Source organism: Miniopterus natalensis, chromosome 3 (assembly GCF_054644295.1).
Source record: "Miniopterus natalensis isolate mMinNat1 chromosome 3, mMinNat1.hap1, whole genome shotgun sequence".
NCBI lineage: Eukaryota > Metazoa > Chordata > Mammalia > Chiroptera > Miniopteridae > Miniopterus > Miniopterus natalensis.
Window position 1 is genome coordinate 83849503 of NC_142083.1, and position 25498 is coordinate 83875000.

The 25498-nt window shown below is 38.2% G+C and overlaps 1 protein-coding gene across 3 annotated transcripts in view; it reads left to right on the forward strand.

The window, feature by feature from the left end:
• The window catches only part of PARN (poly(A)-specific ribonuclease), a 138790-nt gene that overhangs the window by 43387 nt on the left and 69905 nt on the right, over window positions 1–25498 (forward strand). For all 3 annotated transcript variants that reach the window (XM_016196223.2, XM_016196225.2, XM_016196224.2), the window contains 3 exons: window positions 10404–10459; window positions 11636–11722; window positions 15488–15562. In XM_016196223.2, the coding sequence (XP_016051709.1) occupies window positions 10404–10459; window positions 11636–11722; window positions 15488–15562 (218 nt within the window). The remainder of the gene's footprint in view (window positions 1–10403; window positions 10460–11635; window positions 11723–15487; window positions 15563–25498) is intronic.

Sequence of the window (25498 nt, forward strand, 5' to 3'; positions counted from 1 at the left end):
GATTTTTATATTAATGGTGCTTGAGTAAAGGAGTAACATTCTCTGCTCTCTAGCTTCTACCAAAAATGGGTGTTGAACCAGGGATAGGGAACGTAATTCATCACTCGTTGTCATCTGGGTAGAAGTGGATTGTGGTGCTGTTGTGGACCTTGCTTTTTAATCATAAAGAACCCAGGGAATAAGCCTTTTAATGAAAACAGTACATTTTTACCCTATTCCAGATTGTGCCAGTTTTGGAATCAGGTGCCACGGGGAGTAAAACCTCACCATTAAAAAAATGCTCGGAGCAACCTTGGCTGGCGTGGCTCAGTTAGTTGGAGCATCGTCCCGGGCAAGAAGGGTCGTGGGTTCGATCTCCAGTCGGAATGTGTACAGGAGGCAGCCCATTGATGTTTCTCTCTCACATCTGTGCTTCTCCCCCTCTCCCTCCTTCTCTCTCTCTCCCTTCCCCCTTTCTCTTCCTCTCTCTCTAAAATCAATTAAAAAAAATGCTTGGAGCAGCCTTCCAGATTATAGAAGGCTTGAAGTCAGTTTCTTCGTAGTTTACAGATATATTTTTACTTACTACACAAAATGTATTCTGTTCTCATACACCTTAACCAAATCCCTTTATTTTGCCCCAATTCATGTTCATTTCACTTTGGGATCCCCAGATTACTATGGTAGAAAGAATCTCCAGGAATTTGTTTGGTTTGATTACCCTGAAAGTTTTTTAGTACACTGATTTTCATAAAGGTAAAAGACAGGTGAGTCTAGGTAGGGCACATTAAAGTATTCTTAAATCTTTTGTCTGGTTTCTTAAGACTGGGAACTAGTCTTAAAGGCACTTCTTCAGGGAAAGGGGTGTTTGCTTTAAGTTGATATTACCTTATCTAATTTTTACCTTGCACTTTTTTTTTTTTTAAAGGTCTTTATTGATTTCAGAGAGAGGAAGGGAGAGGGAGAGAGAGAGATAGAAACATCAATGATGAGAGAGTCATTGATCGGCTGCTCCCTGCACGCCCCCGACTGGGGATCGAGCTGCCCCTGTGCCTTTATCAAAAGGCTACTTTTTAAAGAAACCTTAAAGTGTACCCACCTGGCAAACTTCTACTTGATATGCTAGCCCTGAAGGCCTATAGAGGCTGTCCACATGCTGAGTTGTTCTAGCTTTGTATTTGCTCTGGTTACTTTATAGTATACTCTGGATTACTAACATGTATATTATTATGATAAACAAACAATTCGTTGAGGTAAAAAAATCAACCCCTGGATATCTATTTAAAAGCTTGCTTCCTCCATAGTAGGGTATTATATTAGTTTCCTATGACTGCTACAACAAATCACCACAAGGTTGGAGGCTTAAAACAACAAAATTTATTCTTTCATGGTTCTGGAGTCCAGAAATTTGAAATCAAGTATAGGTAGGGCTGTTCTCCTCCCAGGGGTTCTGGAGAAAAATCTATTTCTTGCCTTCTCCAGCTTCTGGGGACTGCTGGTATTCCTTGGCTTGGGACCACATCACTTCGGTCTATGCCTCCATCATCACAGTGTCTCCTCTCCTCTTTTTTTTTTTTTTTAAATATATCTTTATTGATTTCAGAGAGAGGAAGAGAGAGAGAGATAGAAACATCAATGATGAGAGAGTCATTGATTCGCTGCAGCCCGCAACCCAGGCATGTGCCCTGACCAGGAATTGAACCCTGATCGCCTGGATCCTAGGTCAACGCTCAACCACTGAGCCACGCCCGGCCAGGCTGTGTCTCCTCTTCTATGTTGTGTCCTGTCTCTATCTTTCTGTTATTAGGACACTTGTGATGGTACTTAGGGCGTACTTGGGTAGTCTAGGATAATGTCCTCATCTGAACACACTTTTTTTAGAACAAAATTTTTTTATTGATTTTTTTTTTTTTTAGAGAGAGATAGGAAGGGAGAGGAAGGAAGAGAGAGAGGCATCGATGTGAGACAGAAACATCTATCAGTTGCTTCCCACATGCACCCCAGCTGGGGATCGAACCCACAACCTGGGTATGTGCCCCGACTGGGAATTGAACCTGCTTCCTTTTTGGTGTATGAGACAATGCTCCAATCAGCTGAGCCATCTCGGCCAGAGCTCTGAACACTCTTAACTTAATTATTAGTTACATCTACTAAGACCCTTTTTCCAAACAAGGAAACGCTCACAGGTTCTAGGGATTAGAATATGGATGTATTTTTTTGGAGGCCACCATTCAGCCTCCTGTAGGCAAATTAGTAGTAATGTCAGCATTCTTAGGTATTCCTCACCTTTCTTTGGCCCTGACTTAAGCAGGTAGGCATTAGTTATTTCCAGGACTATTTAACATTTAATTTATATGATTCAAGGGTTAGCAGTGTACTCTAAGAAATTTAGACTTGCTGCTATATATATCTTCTCTATTGAACCTCTTCCATTCTTCAGAGTTTGTCACCTGCATTGACTGTAATTCCTGACAACAACCCTCAGAGGTAGATAATAATGTCCCCATTTTTAAAGCTAAGGCCTTAAAAATGGCCCCAGAAATGGCAGTCAGGGATAACCCAGTTCTGTCTTCAACTAAGAATGATTTCTTCCTCCACAGTACACAGTTTCTAAAAGGGACAATTCTATAGTTAGTTGCACATTTTCTTAAGAGATAATGCTGGTATCTTTGAAAGATTTCTTTTTCTCTCAGCCTAAGCAGTGATGCTAAAAGGTGTTGACTTTGAGCACTGTATTGCATGGGGATGGTTTCCTCTGACATTTTACAACCTTATTTTATAGGCCCTGTAGAAGTTGCCTCTGTATAATGCTTAATTTAACATTTTTATTAGATGTAATTTGATGTGGTTCATTTGATGGAGACTGTTCAAATGAGCTGCTGGTTTTCTTTCTTTTGTTCCCCCTTTGTTCCCCCTCCCCCCTTGTTTCTAGGGGTATATCTCTGTTTAAGAAAGGACACAAGTTGGCTTCAGGACAAATGTCTGGTAACGCTCTATTTGTGAAAACATCAAGTGACTAGATTGAAAATTGTATGCTCCACCCCCCGAGTGAGTTTAAAATAACTGATGGCACAGGAACTCCCTGCTAGCCAGTGGTTGCCCTCTGATTTTACACAAGAGCTTTAGTGAGCAAAATAAATGAGCTTATTTTGTGAGAGATGTGTGCATGTGTCCTACTCTGGATGATGAAATTAGTTTTTTATAGCATATAAATATGTATACTGATGAGCTCTTACATACGAGGTTCTTATGAAGTACTTTTATTGCTGTGCCCTGAAGGAAATACCAAGACCATTTGCAAGTACAGTAGAGCTGGCAGTCATTAAAGGTTTCAATTTTCCTTCAGAAGGCTTGGGACTTGGGGTAAACTACAAATTAATTCACTGCCCCAATTGTGTTAAGATTAGATTTTACTCAACATTTCTGTATTCAAGTCTTTAAGTGTTATGAGAGGAGTGCAATTTTCCTTGGAAACCTTTTTTTCTTTTTCTTTTTTTATAGATAAAAGCTTTTCAGGAAGAGAAGTATAGTCTTGAAGAAAGCAGATGAACAAATGCAAATTGTTACTCATTGAATGAAATACTGAGTTTCTAGGAGGAAGAATGAAGAGTTTAGGGGCTTGAGGTTTCTCCTTTTTTGCTAAGGAAAGAGACCAGAATAAACACTGCTCTTCTTTATTAAGACGTGCTGTAACATTAGAAGTCCTTCTAGATCATTCAGGTGTGTGTGTATGTGTACAAATCTGACATTACATAAAGTAAGCCCCTGCATTCAGACACTTCTATGTCCCGCTCAACCCTGAGAAGAACCCATTCGCTAGTTTTCCTGGTGGTGATCATGATGTGTGGGGGCAGGTGTGACTGGAAAGCCTGATACCCAGGTAGCCACTCTTCCTGCACTACAAACATGGGAAGTTTGTCCTTTTGATCTGTGGCAACAGAGCTCTCTTTGCTGACTGTTCCCATTGCCTTGAAAATTCACTGTATCTGAAGCTCATTCTCAGACATCAAACTTGTTTCTTGTATTTAGGCTTTGCACATCACACAAAGCTGTAATTTAATCAGCCCTAAAGCATTACAAAAAAATGTTTCTAAGATCTTTACTTGTATTCTCGGCTCATGCTTCACCTTTATACACTAGGGGGTTGGGTAGTGATTCAGGCCTAAAACCTGACTTGTCCCTAGATGCTCGTGCTGGTACTCCAGCTCACTGTTTCACAAGGAGGCTTTGGACATCATTCTGGTTAAAAGCCAAAGTAAGTGGGATACCTCTCCCACATAGCATTGGAAAGCATGCTACTGCAGGAGCAAAGTGAAATATTTTCTTTTAATTTCTGAATAGAATCATTGATTTTTCTCCATAGATTTGATAATGTAGAATTCTAAAGAACTTTAATGATCTTTTCAGTTCCTTGAGCCTCTTGGGCATAATATTTCTGAATTACCATCAGGAATTTTTTTTTTTTTTAATATATCTTTATTGATTTCAGAGAGAGGAAAGGAGAGGGAGAGAGAGAGAAACATCAATGATGAGAGATTCATTGATTGAGCCCGCAACCCGGGCATGTGCCCTGACCGGGAATTAAACCCAGATCACCTGGATCCTAGGTCAACGCTCAACCGCTGAGCCACGCCCGGCCGGGCTACCATCAGGAATTCTTGCATGCATTTTTTAATATCACTTTTGTCCTTTTTGTTTTCTTGAGTTGCATAAAATGGGTTAGTACTGGCATTGTTTTGCAATCTGATTTTATTCACTGGACAACTAGGGTGTGATTCAGATAAGCTGTTACCGTCAAAGGATGACCTTTGATCTTAGTGTACTTCTTAAAGCAGCCTAATGTGTTTTGTGGTTGCTGGAATTTGTGTCTGAAACTTGTTGGTAAGATTGGAGAGTTTTGATAAGGTTAGAGGTGTCTGATTCTTTGTTTTCTAGTCTTAAGTGCTGCATTAGGGGCTCAAGTTAATTTGTGATGTTGTAGGTATTCATTTGTGGCCAATTTACAGAAGCAGGTTTGACTTTTGCCAGTGAGTTGCCAAGAGAGTAGTATACGTATTTTTTTTCTTTCTTCTTAAAAATGAGAAAAATAGCTGCCAGAGCAGTAATTTCCCCAATTTACCTCTCGCATAGAACCTACTTGCTTGCTACAGTTAACCTGGTTTCAAGGAGTAGTATAAGTCTTATGTTATTGCTTCCTCGATTTTGAGGTAGTTTTTGGTATTCGTTTTAAAAGTTTTGTGTTTTTCTAAGCCAAAATCATTTAAACAAATCATTAACACTAATACTTTTTTTGGAGAAGTTGGCTCAAGTCATTATTATCCAGCTGATTGATTAATCATCATTAATGGCAATTAACCACACAATCTTGAACATACTCTTTTCTTGTTAATTCAGTGATTCTCAGTCTTCAGAGTTTGAGGCAATAGGGTTAGATGTGGTGCAGGAATTTGCATTTTTATCCAGTTCCTAGGTGATGTTGCTGTTGCTTGTCTGGGGAACCACATTTGGATAAGGGCTCAAGGTTCAGGACTCAAGGCCCCTAAGAAGTTTTATATCTGAAATGAAATTCTTTTGTGAGTAGTGAGCTTTCTTACACAGTCTAGGCCACAGTGTCATACTTCCCTGGTTGGAAAAGAATTAGCAGATGACTTTCTGTGAGTGCCATAGAGCATATGGGCAACAGAGGTAGCTAAGTCTGGAGATAAAGGCGCTGAACTCAACAGCCAATGCTGTGTAGCCTATTAAGAGGCTGAGCTTAAGTTACCTGTCTGCTGAGAGCAACAGGCCCTGGAGTATACTGTGCTTTACCTTTGGATCTTTCCAGACATGTTTGAAAGCCGAAATAAACAGCATCACCAGTCTTATATTGGTAGAATGTTTAAAAAAAACTGACAAATGCCAAAAGGGGTAAAATGTGTTTTATGGCATCTGGAATGTCAACTTGAGTTATACAGTTTATTAGGATAAAATCCTGGTGTAAATTTGGCTATTGTATCATATGGGAATTTTAATTTTAGTCTTTGACAGAGTTGGTGTCAATCCTTTAGAGAAGTGTTAAAATAACATTTCATCAGAAAGCTTGCAGGAATGTGGCAAGACTCCACAGTCCTGAGTATCTTTACCCAATTATAGCCATCTTGAATCTTCACTAAAATAGAGAAAATGTTCCATGCAAGTGTTGGTCCGAGTGTTTTTTTGATATTTCCCAAAGAAAGGCCTTCTGGGAGAGATTGTTCTTCAATACAATTCACAGTGAAGGGACAATCTTTCAAATATTTATTAGCATTTCTGCTCTCCCAGTACATTTCCTTACATGTTAAAATGAAAACTGTCTAGTCCAGAGACCCATATGTGAAGTATTTTATCAAATCATGCCAGAGAGTCAGTGTAGGCCTTTTGACAGCCAGTTTGTAGGAAGCGTTAATACAATGAAATGTTTTAATTTTACTTTAAAAGGGCATGGATATTACCAGAGCAGTGGCTTGCAAACAGTCCTTTGTAAGGGGGGTGGGAGGCCATTGGAGAGTTTACTTTGGTTCAGTTCCACAGACACTCAGCTACAGTTTTAGAGTCGGTTTCCCAATTGCATGGCTCTCTCCAGCAGCATAGTCTGCCAAGTCACACACAGAGTTGGTTTTCGTGTTCTTCCAGGGTTTTGGGGCTACTCAATTCTCTTTAAAGCCCAGACATGAAGGTGGAGGCCTAGGGGAAGAGTGAGAAATGCTATTAATAATTCATTTGAAAGGGGTTTCTATTTAGTTAAAGTATCAAGTAAGCAACCAAGATAGTATAGGATTAACTAACTTTAAAAAGCATCTTTTGAGTGTTTTACCTGAGAATGTTTTACTTATTTTAAGCTGAGATGATACTTCCAATTTGGATGAAATTTTAGAGAACAAATAGCCTGTATGTTGCTTGATAAAAGATATCTTTTTAAAATTTTTCAATTACAGTTGACATTCAGTATTATTTTACATTAGTTTCAGGTGTACTGCATAGTGGTTGGACAATTATATAATTTACAAAATCCCCCTCATAATTCTAGTACCCACTGGACATTATACATAGCTATTACAATATATTCCCTATGCTGTACTTTATATCCCTCTGACTATTTTGTAGCCACCAATTTGTACTTCTTAATCCCTTTACCTTTTTCACCCAGCCACCTATCCTGTCTCCCATCTGGCAACTCTGTTTGTTCTCTGTATCTGTGAGTTTACTTGTTTTGTTGTTTGTTTATTTTGTTCTTTAGATTTCACATGTAAGTGAAATCATATGGTATTTGTCTTTCTCTGTCTGACTTATTTAACTTAGCATAATACCCTCCTAGAGCCATTCATGTTGTCCCCCAATGGTAAGATTTCATTCTTTTTTATGGCAGAATAATATTCCATTGTATATATGTACCACATCTTCTTTATGCACTTGTCTATTGATGAGTGCTTAGGTTGCTTCTATGTCTTGGCTATTGTAAATAATGATGCAGTGAACATAGGGGTGCTTACATCTTTTCAAATTAGTGTTTTGGATTTCTTTGGATATACAGGGTGGGGCAAAAGTAGTTTTACAGTTGTTTGTATGGAAAAAATGCAATAATTAATAAATAATAATACGAGGATAAACCCTGTTTCACATATTACTGTAAACCTACACTTGCCATAGTGGAATTGTTGGATGAAAACCTAGTTTAATTTTTTGAGGAACCTCCATACTGTTTTCCATAGTGGCTGCACTAGTCTGTAAGCCCACCAGCAGTGCACAAGGATTCCCTTTTCTCCACATTCTCGTCAGCACTTATTTGTTGATTTATTGATGATAGCCTCTGACAGGTGTGAGGTGTGATATCTCATTGTGGTTTTCATTTTCATTTCTCTGTTGATTAGTGACCTTGAGCACCTTTTCATATGTATATTTTCCATCTGTATGTCCTTTTGGAGAAGTGTCTGTTCAGGTTCTCTGCCCATTTTTAAATCGGAGTGTTTGTTTTTTGGTGTTGAGTTGTATGAATTCTTTATAAATTTTGGATATTAAACCCTTATCAGATGCATCATTGCAAATATGTTCTTCCATTCAGTGAGTTGTCTTTTTGTTTTGTTGATGGTTTCCTTTGCTGTGCAAAAATTTCAATATAGTCACACTTGTTTATTTTGTCTCACAATAGATAACCTTCAAAAAAATTTTCAATATTTATATGGTGAGATAAACTGGAGAAGTGTTCTTTTTCTTTTTAAGTGCCTCACTTGTATTTATAAGACAGTAGGTCTCTTAAACTTGTTATTGAAGTCCCATGATTTTAGAAATAAAACAATATTTTAATAAAAAATAAAGCAATTGCAGACTCAGAAATTGTGATTTTGCTTTATATTCCCCTCCTTCACAACAGGTGAGATAGTACACAGGACACATAAGATTGATCAGTTGGCATTTTTAGCTGGGCTTTCTCTAAGAAAGTCTCTAGTTATTTCCCATGGGCCTCTCAGTTCTGGTAGCCTTTATTATTATTATTGTTATTATTAATTTATTTTTAAAAATATATCTTTATTGATTTCAGAGAGAGGAAGGGAGAGGGAGAGAGAGAGATAGAAACATCAGTGATGAGAAAGTCATTGATTGGCTGTCTCCTGCATACCCCTGACTGGGGATCGAGCCCGAAACCCAGGCATGTGCCCTGACCGGGAATTGAACCCTGATTGCCTGGATCCTAGGTCTACTCTCAACTGCTGAGTCACGCCTGGCCGGGCTATTTTTTTTTTTTTTTTTTTAAGTTTAAAAATAATAGTAAAAGAATTCTGAAAATCAGAGTTCAGTTTCACAAAACCATTGGCTTTTTTTCATGGGTGAAGGTATTTTTTATTCTTGCTTTAATGACATAAATATTTTACAAAGCTCTAATTATAGTATAAACTTTTGTGCTTATTTAAAACTTGAAATTGTATCACAGTTTTTATGTTGTGAAGTTTTCAAAAGTTATTTTGAATTTATTTTGATTGTTTAATATTTTGTTGAAATGATGAACTATAATTTATCCACCCCTACATATTATTAAATCTTGAGGTTGATTTTGATTGTTGTGTATCTGACAGTATAGCCATGATCATCTTGTCTATTCAACTTTATTCTTCTGTTGAAATTAGGGTAAAAAATTTTAAATTATTTTTATACTACTTGATATATTCTACTAACTTTTAAATTAAAGCATTTTTGATTTGGCTTTTAGAATTTGGGGACCATTGCTAAAGTTACTAAGTGGAGAATTTAAAGTTATATGAAGCATAAAAAGACTGAGCTTTCTAACTGAGGAATATCTTTCCAGGTTCTGGTTGGCAGTAGTAAGAATAGCTACTTCTGAGAGAACCTCCTGTGTCTTAGGTGCCTTATATGCTTTATTGTCTACTGGCATTATAGGTAGTATTGATTAAATTGGGTAAAATAGCTACCAGAACCAGAATAGTACACTTGAATCTAAATTAGTGCACTAAAAATAAATTTGGTTTCTTAGCCATAGGATTTGGTTTATTAAATTGTAGACTAGGCAACAAGTTTTCAAACCACAGAGTACCATGACTTCTTTTTTTCTAGTGTTAATGGAACAATGTTATTCAGGCTGATGGTTCCATTTGTAAACTGGATCATGCCTTGCTTGGCTTTTGAATGCCTGGTAATAAAGTGCCTTAATTGTGGGTCAGTGAAGCCAAACTAATTGCTTGTTGGGCACTTGGACTGCCTTTTTAATTTGCTGTATAATGTAGTCTCTACCAGAAGTGCACAATGTATCGTTATCTAAATAAAACTCATTAAAGTCATCTCACATACAACAGAATGCCTGATGTTTTGTCCATAATCTTGCATATAAGAGAAAATTGAATGACATTACAGAAACTTGTAACTTACAAGTACTCTTTTTTTAAGTGCCTTTGTATCCATTTTGGAAGTTATACAAAAAGTGACTGCTATGGTTTATGTCAGTGTGATAGTCTTCTGTAAAAAAGACATCTCTGCTGTTATTCTCAACTCATAAAACACCAGTCATAGGGGTAACCTTACAGTTTAGGGATCAATTTTTCATAGGTTGGTAAGATGTTTAGGATTATAATATTTGTTTTCTCTCAGTTTCTCTGGACTGACAGGCAGCTCTCCAAAGGGCTTTCTTTTGACTCTTTGCTTACTAATTTCATTCATTTAGCTAATACTTATTTACCAGCTACTGAGTGCCAGGAACTGTTGTAGGTGTTAGGGATACCCAAGTTTTTTTGTTTTTTTAAAAAAATATATGATATTTAGCCATAGAGAAAAATCATTGAAATGAATTGTAACAGCTTTTAAAATGATTTTTAAAATAGAATAATTTAAGATGTTTCGTAAAAATTTAATAAATGCCTGTCTTTTTAAATAGAAATTAGTTCATTACCTTTTTTTTGTAGGTTATTTCTTATGAGAGTCATGGATATTCCCTATCTAAATTTGGAAGGACCAGACTGTAAGTGAAATTTTATTTTCTTATACATCTGCGCATTTAAGTGTGTAGTCTGGAAGGGATAACAGGAAAAGTATGACCGAAGAAAGAGCTTTATTCATTTAAAAATAGGCAATGATTTTTGTGGTTGATATGAATAGTATGTTTAAGTTAATGGTACCCTTGAGCCTTGATTAACTCATCTCTTTACTTACATTTTCCAGTTTATGTGTTAGTTGAATTAAAAATAAATCTCCATAATTTCTTTTCACTCAGAACACTAAATTAGTAATTTCTTATAAATGTGTTTGTATAATAGATTTTAAGATGTGTTATCAATGTCAGTAACAGTAACTTCTCTATTTTCCAATTATTGGAGTACTGTGTATTTAAGTTTAGTAAGTGATCTTGTTGAAAACCTTGGAAGGCTAATGTATTTGGGAGGGGTTTGCTCCTTCTGATTATTCTGTACTTTATCCACATTGCCCCATCCTTCTTTCCCAAGCCTTGGTATATTTGTCTTAATATATACTATAGGAATATAGAAAACTGTAAACTGTACTTGATGATAACCATTGCAGTTATATTGATTTGAGACCATACTGTTGCACTCCATAGTAGATTTACATTTTAATCTGTCATTCTCACAACAGTTCTGCAAGGTAAATAACGTCATTCCCAATTTATAGCCATGAGTGGCTGGAGTGGTTAGGTCTCTTGCTAAGAGTTGCACAGTTCAGTAGTGGGTCTGGTGTTAGAACACAAAATTGTGACTTAGGACTGCCTTTACTTAAACACAGTTAGCCCATTTAATTTGAACAGTGCATTTGTGTGTTTGTTTTTAGCTAGATAAACACATGGACAACTAGATTAAAAGGAGAAAGTTAAATGTTTTAGTGAAACTTCTCAAACGGCAGCTGTTTTTTTTTTCTTTAAATAATTTTCATGGGAATTTTTATGAGCAAAAATGTTTTTACATAGAATTGCTAGGGTTTAAATTGTTGTGGGTTCTATAAAGTATAAGAGCCTGATGTCTAGGCTAAGATGGCAGAGTTCTGCCTTCTTAAGAATGCTTTTAGGAGTTGTCTGGTAATCAGGAGGCATTCATAACGATTCCCCAAGTTAGTTTGGACTTAGAGAACTCCTTGTGTATTGTTCACTTTTTAGCTATCAGCCTTTAATCAAAAATTTGTCTTGTAGTGCAACCTAAACGCGATCATGTTCTCCATGTGACATTCCCCAAAGAATGGAAAACCAGTGACCTTTACCAGCTTTTCAGTGCCTTTGGTAAGTAAATCACAAGTACAGATGTACTTTTAGGATTTTGCTCCTCTTTTGGTCTAGGTTATCAGAGGTATATAGACAGCTACGGGGGCATAAAAGAATATTAATATACAAGGTTTTAATCTCACTTATGAAATTTTGGGAGTTTAGCATACTGCTATCTTTGTGCTGATGTGATGTGAGGAACTTTTTATTTAAGTCCAGAATTTTTTTTTTTTTTTAAATATCTTTATTGATTTCAGAGAGAGGAAAGGAGAGGGAGAGAGAGAGATAGAAACATCAATGATGAGAGAGTCACTGATTGGCTGCAGCCCGCAACCTGGGCATGTGCCCTGACCGGGAATCCAACCCAGATCACCTAAATCCTAGGTCGACGCTCAACTGCTGAGCCATGCCCGGCCGGGCCAGAATTAAAAAAACAAAAAAAAAATCTTTATTGATTTCAGAGAGAGAGGAAGGGAGAAGAAGAAAGAGAGAAACATCATTGATGAGAGAGTCATTGATCAGCTGCCTCCGTGAGCACGCCCCACACTGGGGATTGAGCCTGCAACCTGAGCATGTGCCCTGACTGGGAATCGAACCTTGATCCCCTGGATCCTAGGTTGATGCTCAGCCGCTAGGCCACGCCTGGCTGGGCCAGATTATTATTATTATTTTAAAAAATATATCTTTATTGATTTCAGAGAGAGAGGGAGAGAGAGAGAGAGAGAGAAACATCAATGGTGAGAGAGTCGTCATTGATCAGCTGCCTCCTGCACATCCCCAACTGGGGATGGAACCCTCAACCCCGGCATGTGCCCTTACCTAGAATCGAACCATGAGCTCCTGGATCCTAGTTCGATGATTAATTGCTGAGCCATGCCCGGCTGGGCCAGATTATTTTTTTATTTTTATTTTTTTATTTAAATTTTTTTCTTTTTTTTTATATCTTTATTGATTTCAGAGAGAGGAAAGGAGAGGGAGAGAGAGACAGAAACATCAATGATGAGAGAGTCATTGATCAAGCCCACAACCCGGGCCTGTGCCCTGACCAGGAATCGAACCCTGATCACCTCGATCCTAGGTCAACACTCAACCGCTGAGCCACTCCTGGCCGGGCTGGGCCAGATTATTTTTTAATCCTCACCTGGGGACATGTTTTTATTGATATTAGAGAGAGGAAAGGAAAGGGAGAGAGAGAGAAAGAAACATCAATGTGAGAGCTAAACATTGATTGGTTGCCTCCTGTAGGCACCCCGACCAGGGATCAAACCATCAACTTGGATATATGCCCTGACTGGGAATTGAACCCTCGACCTTTCCGTGTACAGGACAATATTTCCACCAACTGAGCTACACCAGCCAGGGAAATCTGAGGAATTTTTAATAGCACCCCACAATAGAGAGCTATTATTAATCCATGGAAAGCAAGGTATGATTACTGTGACTTCCCTTAGTGCTGACCATTGAAAATAAATCTAGGCTGATGATAAATCATTTTTGAGATTAAGGGCAGCCAGTTGGTCACTGCTTGACACTAAATAGTCCAAGCAGATGAACACAGATGTTTGAGAGGACCAAGATATGTGATGTGTATGAGGTAGGGCAGCTTTTCTTTTTCCTTTTTATCAGGTCAGGCGATTAGGTTAAATTGAACAGTCTTCTGATTAGGGTTTATAAAGACCGCTCTGATTGCAAGTCTTCAGCAGTGCCACCCCCCCAACTTTTTTTTTTTAAACAAATGAAGTATCTAGGCTGTTCTCTTTGGATATTATTGAACAAGGTGAAGGCAGCAAAAACCTAAACGTCCAATCATAAGAATGTTTAGTAAATGTTTATCTCAACAGACTATTATGTAGTCATTTAAAAATATTTAAAGAGTTTATTAAAAGATGATAAAGTGTTGCCCAGCTGGGCATGGCTCAGCGGTTGAGCATTGACCTAGGATCCAGGAGATCGGGGTTCCATTTCCGGTTAGGGCACATGCCCAGGCTGTGGGCAGCCGATCAGTGATGACTTTCTCATTATTGGTGTTTCTATCTCTTTCTCCCTCTCCCTTCCTCTCTCTGAAATCAATAAAAGATATATTTAAAAAAAAAAATGATAAAGTGTTTATACTTTTACGTTTAGAGTAAAAAGCAGATACAAAGTAGGATTCCTGTATAACTAAAAATTTTTTTTAAACTTTGGAAACCAGACTGAAAGGAAACATCATGCTAGTATCACTGAATGTTTTAGATAGAATTTTCTTCTTCCTTTTTATGCTTTCTGTATTTTCTAAAATACGCATATATTAACTTTTTAAGTAAAAACTTTACACACTTAAATTTTAGAAAAGTAAGTGAAAGCAGGTATATTTTTGGAAAGTTGTCCTGATTTTCGTGGATAGTCTAAATGTTTTCTGAAATTCTAGTTCTGCTTTTAAACTTAATTACAGGTATAGAAATGCAGTTGAATTTCATAGCTTCTTTCTTTTGAAAGCTTTTGATGTTGTTTTCATCTTGTATTGTTACATTCTTATCCCCGTATAGTCAAACTTTAATTGGCTAGACTAAGTAGAACACTGAGTAAATGTTTTAAAATTTTAATTAAAAAAAATTACTGTGTGATATTAGACAAGTAACACCTCTGTATCTTTGTTTCCTCATCAGAGATAGTGATGATGATGATGATGATGATGATGATGATGAAATAATAATAATGCCATCCATTTCATAGACATGTCCCAAGGATTAAATGATCTAATCCATGGAAGACATTTAGAATAGTATGTGGCATATAGTAACTAAATAAATGTTAGCTGTTATTATTTATCTCAAATACAGCATACTGGGTAGAGAGGTAACAAAATAATAGTATATGACTTTCTAATTGAGAAAGTCATTATGGCACCTCATTGTGCAGCAGGAAGTGGGAGTTTTTCTCCTATGACAGTAAAACAAAGCAGTTTTCTAGCCTTCAAAATTTTAGTTGAAATTAAAACAGTTTTTCATTGCTAAATTCTGGTGAGTTTACCCTTTTTAAAACTTTTAGTTTTCTGTATTTTTTTCAAGAGTGGTAGCAGAATAATTAGATCTCTGATTGTCCCTTCAGTTTTCTGCAAACTTCCTACCCCACTCCTCTTTCCTTCCCCTGAGTGCTCTCCTATATTTCGTTATGTTTACGGTTAGCCTTTTTTTGAGGATTAGTCTCTGTGTAAAAATCATTTTGTTTCACTGTACTGCTTTCTGCCCCTCTGTTTTTCTTTTCTCTGTTAGTTTGTCTTGGTTTTCTGTCTCCTTTCTTTCCCTTTTTCTTTATTCTGTTTTCTTTACCTTGCCCTGAGATCAACATTGAATTTTTCTTATTTCTTGCTACAATGATTCATTTCATGTTTCCCATTCGTAATTTTCAAAGTTTGTGTCTCTAAAAAGAAATTGTTGTGTTTTAAACTTATGGTGTCTCTGGATTTTGTTAGTGATCTTGATAGGAACAAAGTTTCCAGTTCTGGAAGGACATTGGGTTGAATCACAAATCATGAAGGATCTTACTTTTGTTTTTAAAACAAAATTTTAAAGCTCCTCCCCCCCTCCCCGGCCCCCTTTTTTTCCCTTGAAGTTAACTGAAATAACTGCTGTGGTAGATTTATGATTTTGCTTTTTATAAAAAGTGATGAGATTTTGATTTTATTTTAAACCAGCACATCATCTCTCTCTAAATTAACATGTATATTGAAATATAACAGAGATATAAATGAAATCTGATAGCTATCTAAATGGTCAAGTGTTCATTTTTAATTCGCTCTTATAGGTAACATTCAGATATCTTGGATTGATGACACATCAGCATTTGTTTCTCTCAGCCAGCCTGAGCAAGTACAAATTGGTAAGTGTTTCAGACATTGTTTTGTGTATTAATTAAAGTGGGAGCTTGCCTCCCACATCCCCAGTGGGTTCAATCAGCTGATTCATAAGCATTGTAGCCTGGTTTGTTTTGAGATTGTTTATAAAATAAAGAAAATAATTAGTAAGTCATGTTTAGATGAGGAAGTAAGACAAGTTTATTGATTCATTATATATGTACTACATAATATCTTTTTTACTTACCTCTATTCTGTTCCTTTTCCATTGCATTTTTTCTAAAATGAGTTGCTGATTTACTTTAGTATTAGAAGTAGCAAATTGAGAGGAATGGGGGACACCAAAAAATGATACCTATATTGACCCTTTGATTTCTGTAGTTTTCCCATGTATTTATAAATTTTTGTAATTTATTCATTCCATTAAATAAGTATCAAATACTTGTTTTACAAGCAAATAAACCGATAGTTATGTTGTTCACTTTTAAAATAGGATTATAAAAAGACTGAGTATCATATCTCTAGTCAACCATAAATAATTTTGATGTTAACCATCACAAAACATTCCATTTTCTTAGGATGAAAAGTTATTGAGTAAAATACTGAAGAAAATATGTAGTGTTAAGCTACTTATTCAAATAGATTTCAAGTTTCCTTGTACTTTGCTTAATGTAAAAGGTGTGAAATTTTTTTTTATTTACCTTTATTGTTGAAAGTATTACAGGTGTCCCATTTTTCCCCCCCAATTAACCCCCTTCACCTTGTTCCCACCCCCCCCAGGCCTTCACCCCGTTATTGACTGTGTCCATGGGTTATGCATATATGCATATAACTTCTTTGGTTAATCTCTTTCCACTTTCCACCCCCCTTCCCTCTTTCCTCTAAAATATGACCGTCTGTTGCATGCATCAACGTCTCTGGATCTATATGGTTCGTCAGATTCTTTTGTTCATTAGCTTCTTCTTAAAGAAGACCCTTCAACATTTCCTGTAATGCTGGTCTGGTGGTGATAAACTCCTTTAGCTTTTTCTTATCTGTGAAGCTCTTTACCTGATCTTCAATTCTAAATGATAGCTTTGCTGGGTAGAGCAATCTTGGTTGTAGTTCCGTGTTTTTCATCGCTTTGAATATTTCTTGCCACTCCCTTCTGGCCTGCAAGGTTTCTGTTGAGAAATCAGCTGACAGTTGTATGGGTGCTCCCTTGTAGGCAACTAATTGCTTTTCTCTTGCTGCATTTAAGATTCTCTCTTTGGCATTTTAATTATGATGTGTCTTGCTGTGGGCCTCTTTGGGTTCCTCTTCTTTGGGACCCTCTGTGCTTGTAAGTCTATTTCTTTCCCAGGTAGGGGAAGTTTTCTGTCATTATTCTTTCAAGTAGGTTTTCAATTTTTTGGTCTCTTTCTTCCCCTTCTGGCACCCCAATAATACGAATGTTAGGCCTCTTGAAGTCGTCCCAGATACTCCTTATACTATTTTTATATTTCTGGATTCTTTTCTCTTTTTGCTCTTCTTGTTGGGCGTATTTTGTTTCTTCATGTTCCAAATTGCTGATTTGTTTCTCAGTGTCCTCTACTCTACTGTTGACTCCCTGTAAATTCTTCATTTTAGTTTGTGTATCCTTCATTTCAAATTGGTACTTTATTATGTTATCAATTTTCTCAGTTATTTCCCTAATAGTCAGCTTAAACATCCTTATAACCAAAATTCTGAACTCTGTATCTGTTAGCTTGCTTGGATCTATTTCATTTAGTTCCTCTTCTAGAGATTTCTTCTGTTCTTTCCTTTGTGACATGTTTCTTTGCCCCCACATTTTGGCTGCTTCCAGGTGTTTGTTTCTGTGTATTAGGTAGAGCTGCTGTGTCTCCTGGAATTGGTAGAGTGGCTTTGTGTAGTAGGTATCCTGTAGGGTCCAGTGGCTCAGCCTCCCTGGTCACCTGAGCTGGGCCTTCTAGGTGCTTCCCTGTGTGGGCTGTGTGCACTGTCCTATTGTAGTTGAGCCTTGGTTGCTGTTGGCGTCACTGGGAGGAATTGACCCCCCGAGCAATCAGCTGTGAGGATCAGCTGCAACTACAGCCAGAGAGCTGCTGTGCTGGAGACACCCCTATGGAGCAGGATTTACTTCAGTGGGGCTTTGGTGTTCACCAAGTACGCCCCTTGAGTGTGTCATTCGTGGATGTGGTCAAGTCTGACCACCAGGTGCACTGTCTCTGGGGCCTCTGGGGAGGTGCAAAGTCAGTCTCTGCCAGTGCCTTGCCCAGGGCCACCCCGCATGAACTACTCAGCAAACCGTAGTTGGCTGCTACTTGTGCTGGGCTTAGAGGTGTCCAGGAGAGGCCAAGCTATGAAGCAATGTAGGCTGTCACTAGTGCCAGGCCTGGGGCCACTTATCAAGCCCTATGGGGCCCGCTGCTGCCTGTTTGAGAGATTTTAGGAAAGTCCTAGGCATGAGGCTCGAGAGGCCACTTGCATAGAAAAGCCACTGGAAATGGCCTGGCTGAGCTTGCAGGTGGGGAGGGGTGGGGCCTCCGGGAATCACGGGGCGGGGCCAAAGGTGTGAGTCAGGTGCTGGCGATTCCAATATGGCGCCTGCCTGCCGGCTGTGTGCGGGGAGGACTCGCCAGAGGAGCAATGGCCTCTGCCAGCTCCTCTTCCAGCTCCTCTGCCTGGGAGGAAGCCGCCCCTCCAACTCTTGCCCAGATTTCAGGCAGGTTAGTTCCTCCCCAAATATCCCAGGTTCCTTTCAGGCTGCTGCCCGGCGCTGGGCTCAGAGGGAGCGCGTCTGAGTGAGTCTGTTCAGGCCCTTTAAGAGGAGATCCTGGGGCTCCTGCACCCACTGGGACCCTCAGCCACAGTCCCCGCTGGTTTTCACAGCCCGAAGTTGTGGGGACTTCTCTTCCCAGCCTTGGAATCCTGGGCTGGGGGCCTGGTGTGGGGCTGGGACCCCTCACTCCTCTGGGAGACCTCTGTGCTGAGATATCCCTCCTGGCTTTAAACTGCAGCACCGAGTGTGGACGCGCAGCCGCGTCTCCCGAGATTCAGCCCGGATCCGCCCCTCCTACCGGTCTGGATGATTCTTTAGTTCCCTGGTTGTAGGGCTTCTGTGCAGCGAGATTTCAGGAGGTTCTGAGTGATGGTGCTTCTGTATTCTAGCTGTAATTTTGATGTGGTTGCGGGAGGCCGCGGGTATAGCTGCTGCCTGTGCCGCCATCTTGTTTCTTCCACAGAAGCATTCTAATTGGATTATTGTTTGCCTCTGTGTGTTGCTTGCCTGAGGGGACTATTCAGCCCACCTTGTTCACAACTGATTCCTTCTCCAGTGCTCGGCACACACTGTGGCATGAATGAATAAATGTGTGTTTGATGGGTTATGTGGGGAATAGGCCAAGATGGCATTGTGACCTTTTCCTCATGGGTTAAGAAGTCTTTTGATATATGCAGCTTTTTTTAAAAAATTTATTTTTATTTAAAATATTGCAAATGTCCCTTTATCTCCCCAATGACCCATTCCACCCTATGCCACCCCCCTCTCCAGCCCCCTCCCCACCATTGTCCATGTCCTTGGGTTGTGCATATATGCATATAAATTCTTTGGTTACTCTCTCCCCGTCCACCTGATATATGCAGCTTTACTAGTAAAGTAATTTTCCATTGTCGTCTTTCTTCTTACACAAGAAACAACTCTTAACATAAATACCTGGTGATTTGCACATGCTGCGCCTATGACCATAGTGTTCTTTGGCAGAAACCATCTTTTACTCAACCATTGCCTAGGTCCCTTTAGAGCCTGGCTGTGTCCTACTTCCCTCCTCATCTCAGCTTAAATGTCCACTTCTCCAGATGTCTTCTGGCTCTACTTTCATTTTCTGTACTAGCCTGGCATTCTTTATTGACACACCTTCTTTGTCTTCCCTGATAGACTGTAAACTTTTTGAGAGCAGGTGCCGTATTTCTTGTTCACCATTGTGTTTTCAGTGCTTAGGGTAGTATTGTCTGACATTAGTTAAGTGTATGTTAAATATTTATTTAGCTGAATAAATGATATTCAAGGTATTATGACTTAGAAAGGTCTTTTTGCATGTGATGGATATATCTACTGTCTGTGGTCTGTGATTTCTAAAATTATGCAGATGTTTCATTGAAAGACAATGTAAAATCTGTACTTTATTGTGATCATTCTTATGTGCCACAAACCCTGTTAATGGTATCTTAAATTACTTATTTCTGCGGAAACAGAGGACCTATTAGATCAATAATGTAACATTGGAAAAATCATTAAATGCCTATTTATATAGTAGCTCGTAATGGCTTCTTTGGCCCAGTTACAAACTATTTTTGGTTTACATTTAAGGAGTTGCTTTTTAACTGACACCTGTCTTTTTCTTTTGGTAATACAAAGTCTAATCAAGATTTTAAAAAAATTTATTTTCAACATCTTGAATATGAGAGTTCTTTTTTTCCAGGAATCCTTATTATACTAATTATTAAAACCTTTCTACTGAGTGCCATGTGTTTTGATTTCCCCCCCGTTTTTTTTTTTGCTGCTGCTGCTACTGCTTCTGCTGTGAAGGTGAGGGTCCCTGGTCGCTTTGGGGTGTTCAGATAATCATAACCCATACAAGCCATACATTCAGCCTTCTTCCCCTCTCACTCATCATATAAGACAGTAGGTGGCCAGTATTGGACTTGATACCATGGAGAAGATAACTTAGCCTAAGCATTTGAGATTTTTTTTTCTCAAAGTAGTCAAATAAAAAATCACCTTCAGTGGTCATATCTAAATAGCTCATTTATATTTAAGGCTTTTATATTCCTAATATAGTTTTTTTGAAAGGGGAAAGAGCTCAACAGTATTTCAAAAGTAATTGAACTTTCTAGTCATACTCTCAATATATAGACATTGTTTTGAGTGTCCTTATGTTACAAGACATTTTCTCTCTGCCTGTAATTTTTATAGTAATAGCTTGAGAAAAATGACCTTTTCATTTATTTTGAAAGCTGGAGATTGGAGCACACTGTGAATTGATAAAGGTACTTTAAAAGAGTTGGAAACCTAACAATTATTTTGTAAAGCTAGCCCCAATTTAGCTAGTTATATAAATTCTTGATATGCTGCATTAAGAGCTTGTTCAGAATGGTGTGTTGGGATGGTAGGGTGAGTAGAATCTTGGCTTCATTTCAATCCAAAGTATGAATGTGCTTATATTAAATCAGACTTTTAAAAGCACAGCTTTTGATTGCTTTGAAAGATGAATATTACAGTTGTGGATATGACTCTTTGAGGTGATTATTTAGCAATGTTTTGCTAAAATGCTGCTTGTAATTTTAAATTTTATCGGTGCCTTTTGTTATCCTTTTAATATGTGCAGAATATATGGTGATAACTGCTTTTCATTTGTGATATTGGTGATTTGTGCTCTCATTTTTTTCTGGGTCACTCTACCTAGGGGTTACTGATTTTGTTAATTTCAAAACCACAGCTTTTGGTTTATTTTGCTTTTCTTACTGTTTGTTCTATTGTCTATTTTGTTGATTTTTGCATTTAAAAATTTTTTTAAATTTTTATTATTTATTGATTTATTTTTTAGAGCAAGAAATACTGATTTGTTGTTCTACTTTTTTATGCATTCATTGTTTGCTTTTTGTATGTGCCCTGACTGGGATCAAACCCACAACCTTGGCATATCGGGGGAACACTCTAACCAACTGAGCTACCCAGCCAGGGCTTCTTGTGTTTTTTATGTTTGCCTGGTATATCTTCTTCCTTCTATTTACTGTCAACCTATATGTGTAGATAGCATATAGTTGGTCTTGCTTTTTTATTTATCCTGATAACTCTGAAATTTTTTTTTTTTTTTAAATATCATTATTCATTTCAGAGAGAGGAAAGGAGAGGTAGAGAGAGAGATAGAAACATCAGTGATGAGAGAATCATTGATCGAGCCTGCAACCCAGGCATGTGCCCTTACTGGGAATCAAACGTGATCGCCTGGATCCCAGGTCGATGCTCAACTGCTGAGCCACGCCCGGCCGGGCTGCTTGCTTTTTTATATACTCATTAGCACAGCAAAGGGAACTGTCTGGCTTTTGAAACTTTTAGCTGGCACAGTAGTCCCTTTATATAGTTGACTATAGTTATTTTATAGCATCCCTTTTCTAATCATGACATTTATGGAATTAATTTATTTGAATTTTCTTTCTTCAACTTTTGGGTTAAATCTGCTCTTCTGAAAAGGTGAATATGAAACACTTTTTATTTGTGATGTTTATTGATATTTCTGCTGTTGAGTATTTTTATAACCCATCTCTTCTCATTTCTCCTGGAAAAAAGCCCAAACATCACTTTAGTATCAGAGTGAATGTCACTTCATTATTTTTAGCAAAAACGCCAGAAAATGCTATACCACTGGAGTGTTAAGTAACTTATAATTGATGATGGTGGTGGCCGTAGCACTTCAGACCAGGTTTTACCTTTACTTCTATACCCCATGTTAATATATCTAGGTGTTAATGAGTGTTTTTTTAGGTTGTCTGATTATAAAAAGCAAACATGGCTTAAAATAATTTAGTAAAAAGCTTTATATTATACTGTCCAACTGGTAGGAATGCCTTTTTATCTTTTCTGCCTGTGAATTGGAACAATGTGGGGAACTTCATAGAGACTCATTTCCAAATTGTGTCAAAGGCCAGGAAATAAACTGCTACAGTATTGGGAAAAGGAACATAGTAAAGTTATTCACACATTCAAATAAAACTTTGAAACTCAGATCCCCCCTCCAAATCCTTTATTGTTATTATATAGACAGTTTAAAGAAAAGTGAAATAAATTATTTCAGTGTATTATGTAGCAAAAAAAAAAAAAAAAAAAAGAGCTACTTACCGACATTGACTGATTTTAGTAATTGTCTGTTAATTCCCTAAAGAAGTTTGAATCACTTGATAGCATGGGCAGATCATGTTTAAAATTGCACTTTCATATTTTCAGATGGAGTGTAAGCCTTTTATTCCTTATTGATTTCTCACTGTATATTGCTAGATATCTCTTATGTTTTTGTGTTCAGTATTTGTTTTTATAGTAACAGCAGAGAATAATTATGAAGGTATTTTGCAAGGCTTTTAAACTTTGTTATTCCATGCATAAATATTTGCCTATCTGCTGTTGAAGAATTGAGGGACTAAACTTGATGGGGAATAGAGTTAAAATAATAGTCTCCACATTCAAGGAATTCTCATAGTCTAGTAAAGCAGATCAGTATCTAGACAACCAGCACCTTAGTATATGCTAGGGAAGGGAGAACCAGCTCAGACCGGCATGGAAATACACTAGAGGGTCAGCAGGAGAAGGTGATGCCTGTGCTGGTCCTCAAATAATGAGTTGGATTTAGCCTAGTAGAGGAAGGCTGAGAAAACTTTGGCAAAGAGTGGGACTAGCACTTCCTTTGGTATAACTGAGACAGAGGGTACATGTGGTTGGAGTGGCTTGAGGGGAACTTAGAAGGTGGAAACATGGAATTTGTGTGTTAAAAATAGGAGTTTGAATTGTATCCTTTGTACAAACTTGCTGTAATGTTGACTTGGGGTATTTTTTTATTAAATGAAGTTTTAAAATAAAATATTGTGCCTAATTTTTAAAAGTTTGGGGCTTTCTAAAGAATTTTCAGGTATTGAGTGCCAAGTTTGCCAACCAAATAGGTAGCTGCCATTAGAAAGCCTGATAGTTGTCAGAAGTGGTACGCTCAGTGGCACTTGTCCATGTGTGTATGGTGGCATCATAGCAGAGTCAAAAATAGGTGGACATATTCAAGCAGGTTTTGTTTATTTTTAAATGTCTAAAAGGTTGGTCTTTGCATTTACTATAGTTCATAGCCTTCTCTAAGAGACTGGGGCCAAATTGAATTTACCTGGGAACCTGTCATATCTGTAAATGCTCCACAGAATAATAAATGGGCCATTGGCTTCCAAGAATCAGTGACAGTGCACTTTAGTTCCTAACTTATTTAGAGTTCATGAAAATTATCCCTTGGCAAACAAAATTGTAAAAAAAAACCCCCAAAACAAGAAATCCTACTTTATGAATTAATCTTTTGATAAACATTTAAATGTTGTTTATACAAATGATACTGGAACCAGTCAAGGTAGGAAGTGAATGAAGGAACTAATAAACACACGCATAAACGAATGAATGAATATAGATGGCATGTGTTTTTGTGTTCAGAGGAAGGGGAGATAATTGAGCTAAAACATATCATCGAATGTTAATCTAATCTGCCCCACCGGTATACTTGACTTCTCGAAGTGGGGACTAGTCGTAGTCATTGTTTTACTTCCTTGGTGTTTGGGACATGCTGGGCACAAGTCGGGGATGGCTTTGAGGAGACGCCTTCATGGAGGGCAAGATTCTGGGTTAGCAGAGAAGAGAGAGGATTGTGCCAGCACAACAGAGGTTGGAATGAAAGTGGATGCTTACGACAGTGTCAGACTGTGGTTCACACTTTCTCAGTGAGTTGTGAAATTGTTTTAGTGAGTGTGACCAGCATTTTAATAAAAGGAAGAAGTTAGAAAAATTCAGAGAGAGTGCCATATAATAAAGTTAGGTTTGCTTTTTTTTAATGTAACTTTTGTTCAGGTACAAATCTGTACATGCAGATATACATGTATGTGTATGGGGTTGTAATAAAAATGTATTGTTGCAGGTTATGGTCAAAAAAGTTCGAAATCAAATGGTTTAGGAGACTTTTCCATATGTGCAGAGCACTGTGGTAGGGGAGGAAGCTAAGATAACCCTGACAAAGATCTCGATCCTCAGGTGCATTCTGAGGCTGGGCATTTGTGCACATAGCATCAGGGAAGAATGCTCGTCCCTTCACTCTTACATCTCCATGGGCCAGGAGGAGACTTCTTGCTTCTCACCAAGAGGGGAATATTGTGGTTAAAGTGTCTGACCCACTCTCTCTTCCCCTTGCTTGGTCCTCCAAATGGTGTATCTGATGAGTGAAATCAGGAAGAGGCCTTCCTGACCAGTGGGGGCGGGCGGGGGGGCGGGGCACTGCATTGAAGATGGCAGGCCTGGAAACCAGCTGCTGAGGTCTGTTCTGGCAGCAGAGATTTGGAAATAATTTAGAGGCATCTTGCAGCGTCAGGTGTCTTCACTGATGGGACCTCCTGGTCTGGATTTCTTTAGAGGGTGGTGGCAGCTATAGTAGAAAGCACCACTTGGACCTTAGACCTAAGTTCCATCTTAACACAATCTACTTAGGAGTCCTGTACTTTGGGGGAACATAAAGGTGATGCTAAGTCATCATTAGCTCTTCTATCTGTTCTTCAGTTTGTTAGGACCAGTGAGAGATGATGTTGCTCCCTAACTGCTAACCAGTACTAGTGGGAGATACGGGAAGGGGCCAGATTCTGAGGGCCTTGATAGCAATTGCTGCCCCCATCAAATTTCGACTTTGTGCATGAACAGCTGAGAGCCTTTTTGCGCTCCCAGGCAGGTATGGGTGTGACTCTGATTACATGATAAGAAATTTCTTACATAAGGCATGATGGGTTCTACAGTATGGGAGAGTTGAGAGGCTGGGCATGGCTGCAGTGTTTGCAAAAGTGGAATGACGACCAGTAGTGACCTATAGTTAAAATTTTTCCCATTCCATGATTGGTCTGTGAGGGTGTTTACTTAGTACTAACATTGTTCAGTTTTTGGAAACGAATTTTCTAGTGTGCCACCCTCTGGGTTACCAAACTGTTGAAGTGCTTTTTAACTCCAGATGTGACTTTCTGTCTTAATTCCTTTTCACCAACCAGAAGATGGTGCTGTCGTGCTGGCAACCAATCCACCTTTTCCTCTTCAAGTAAAATTTGTCATCTAAATGCTTATTTATGCCAAATCATGTGGACACATTTAGCATGTGGTATTTACAGTATACCCCTCATGCAGAATCGGATCAGATAGGCATCATGAAACATTG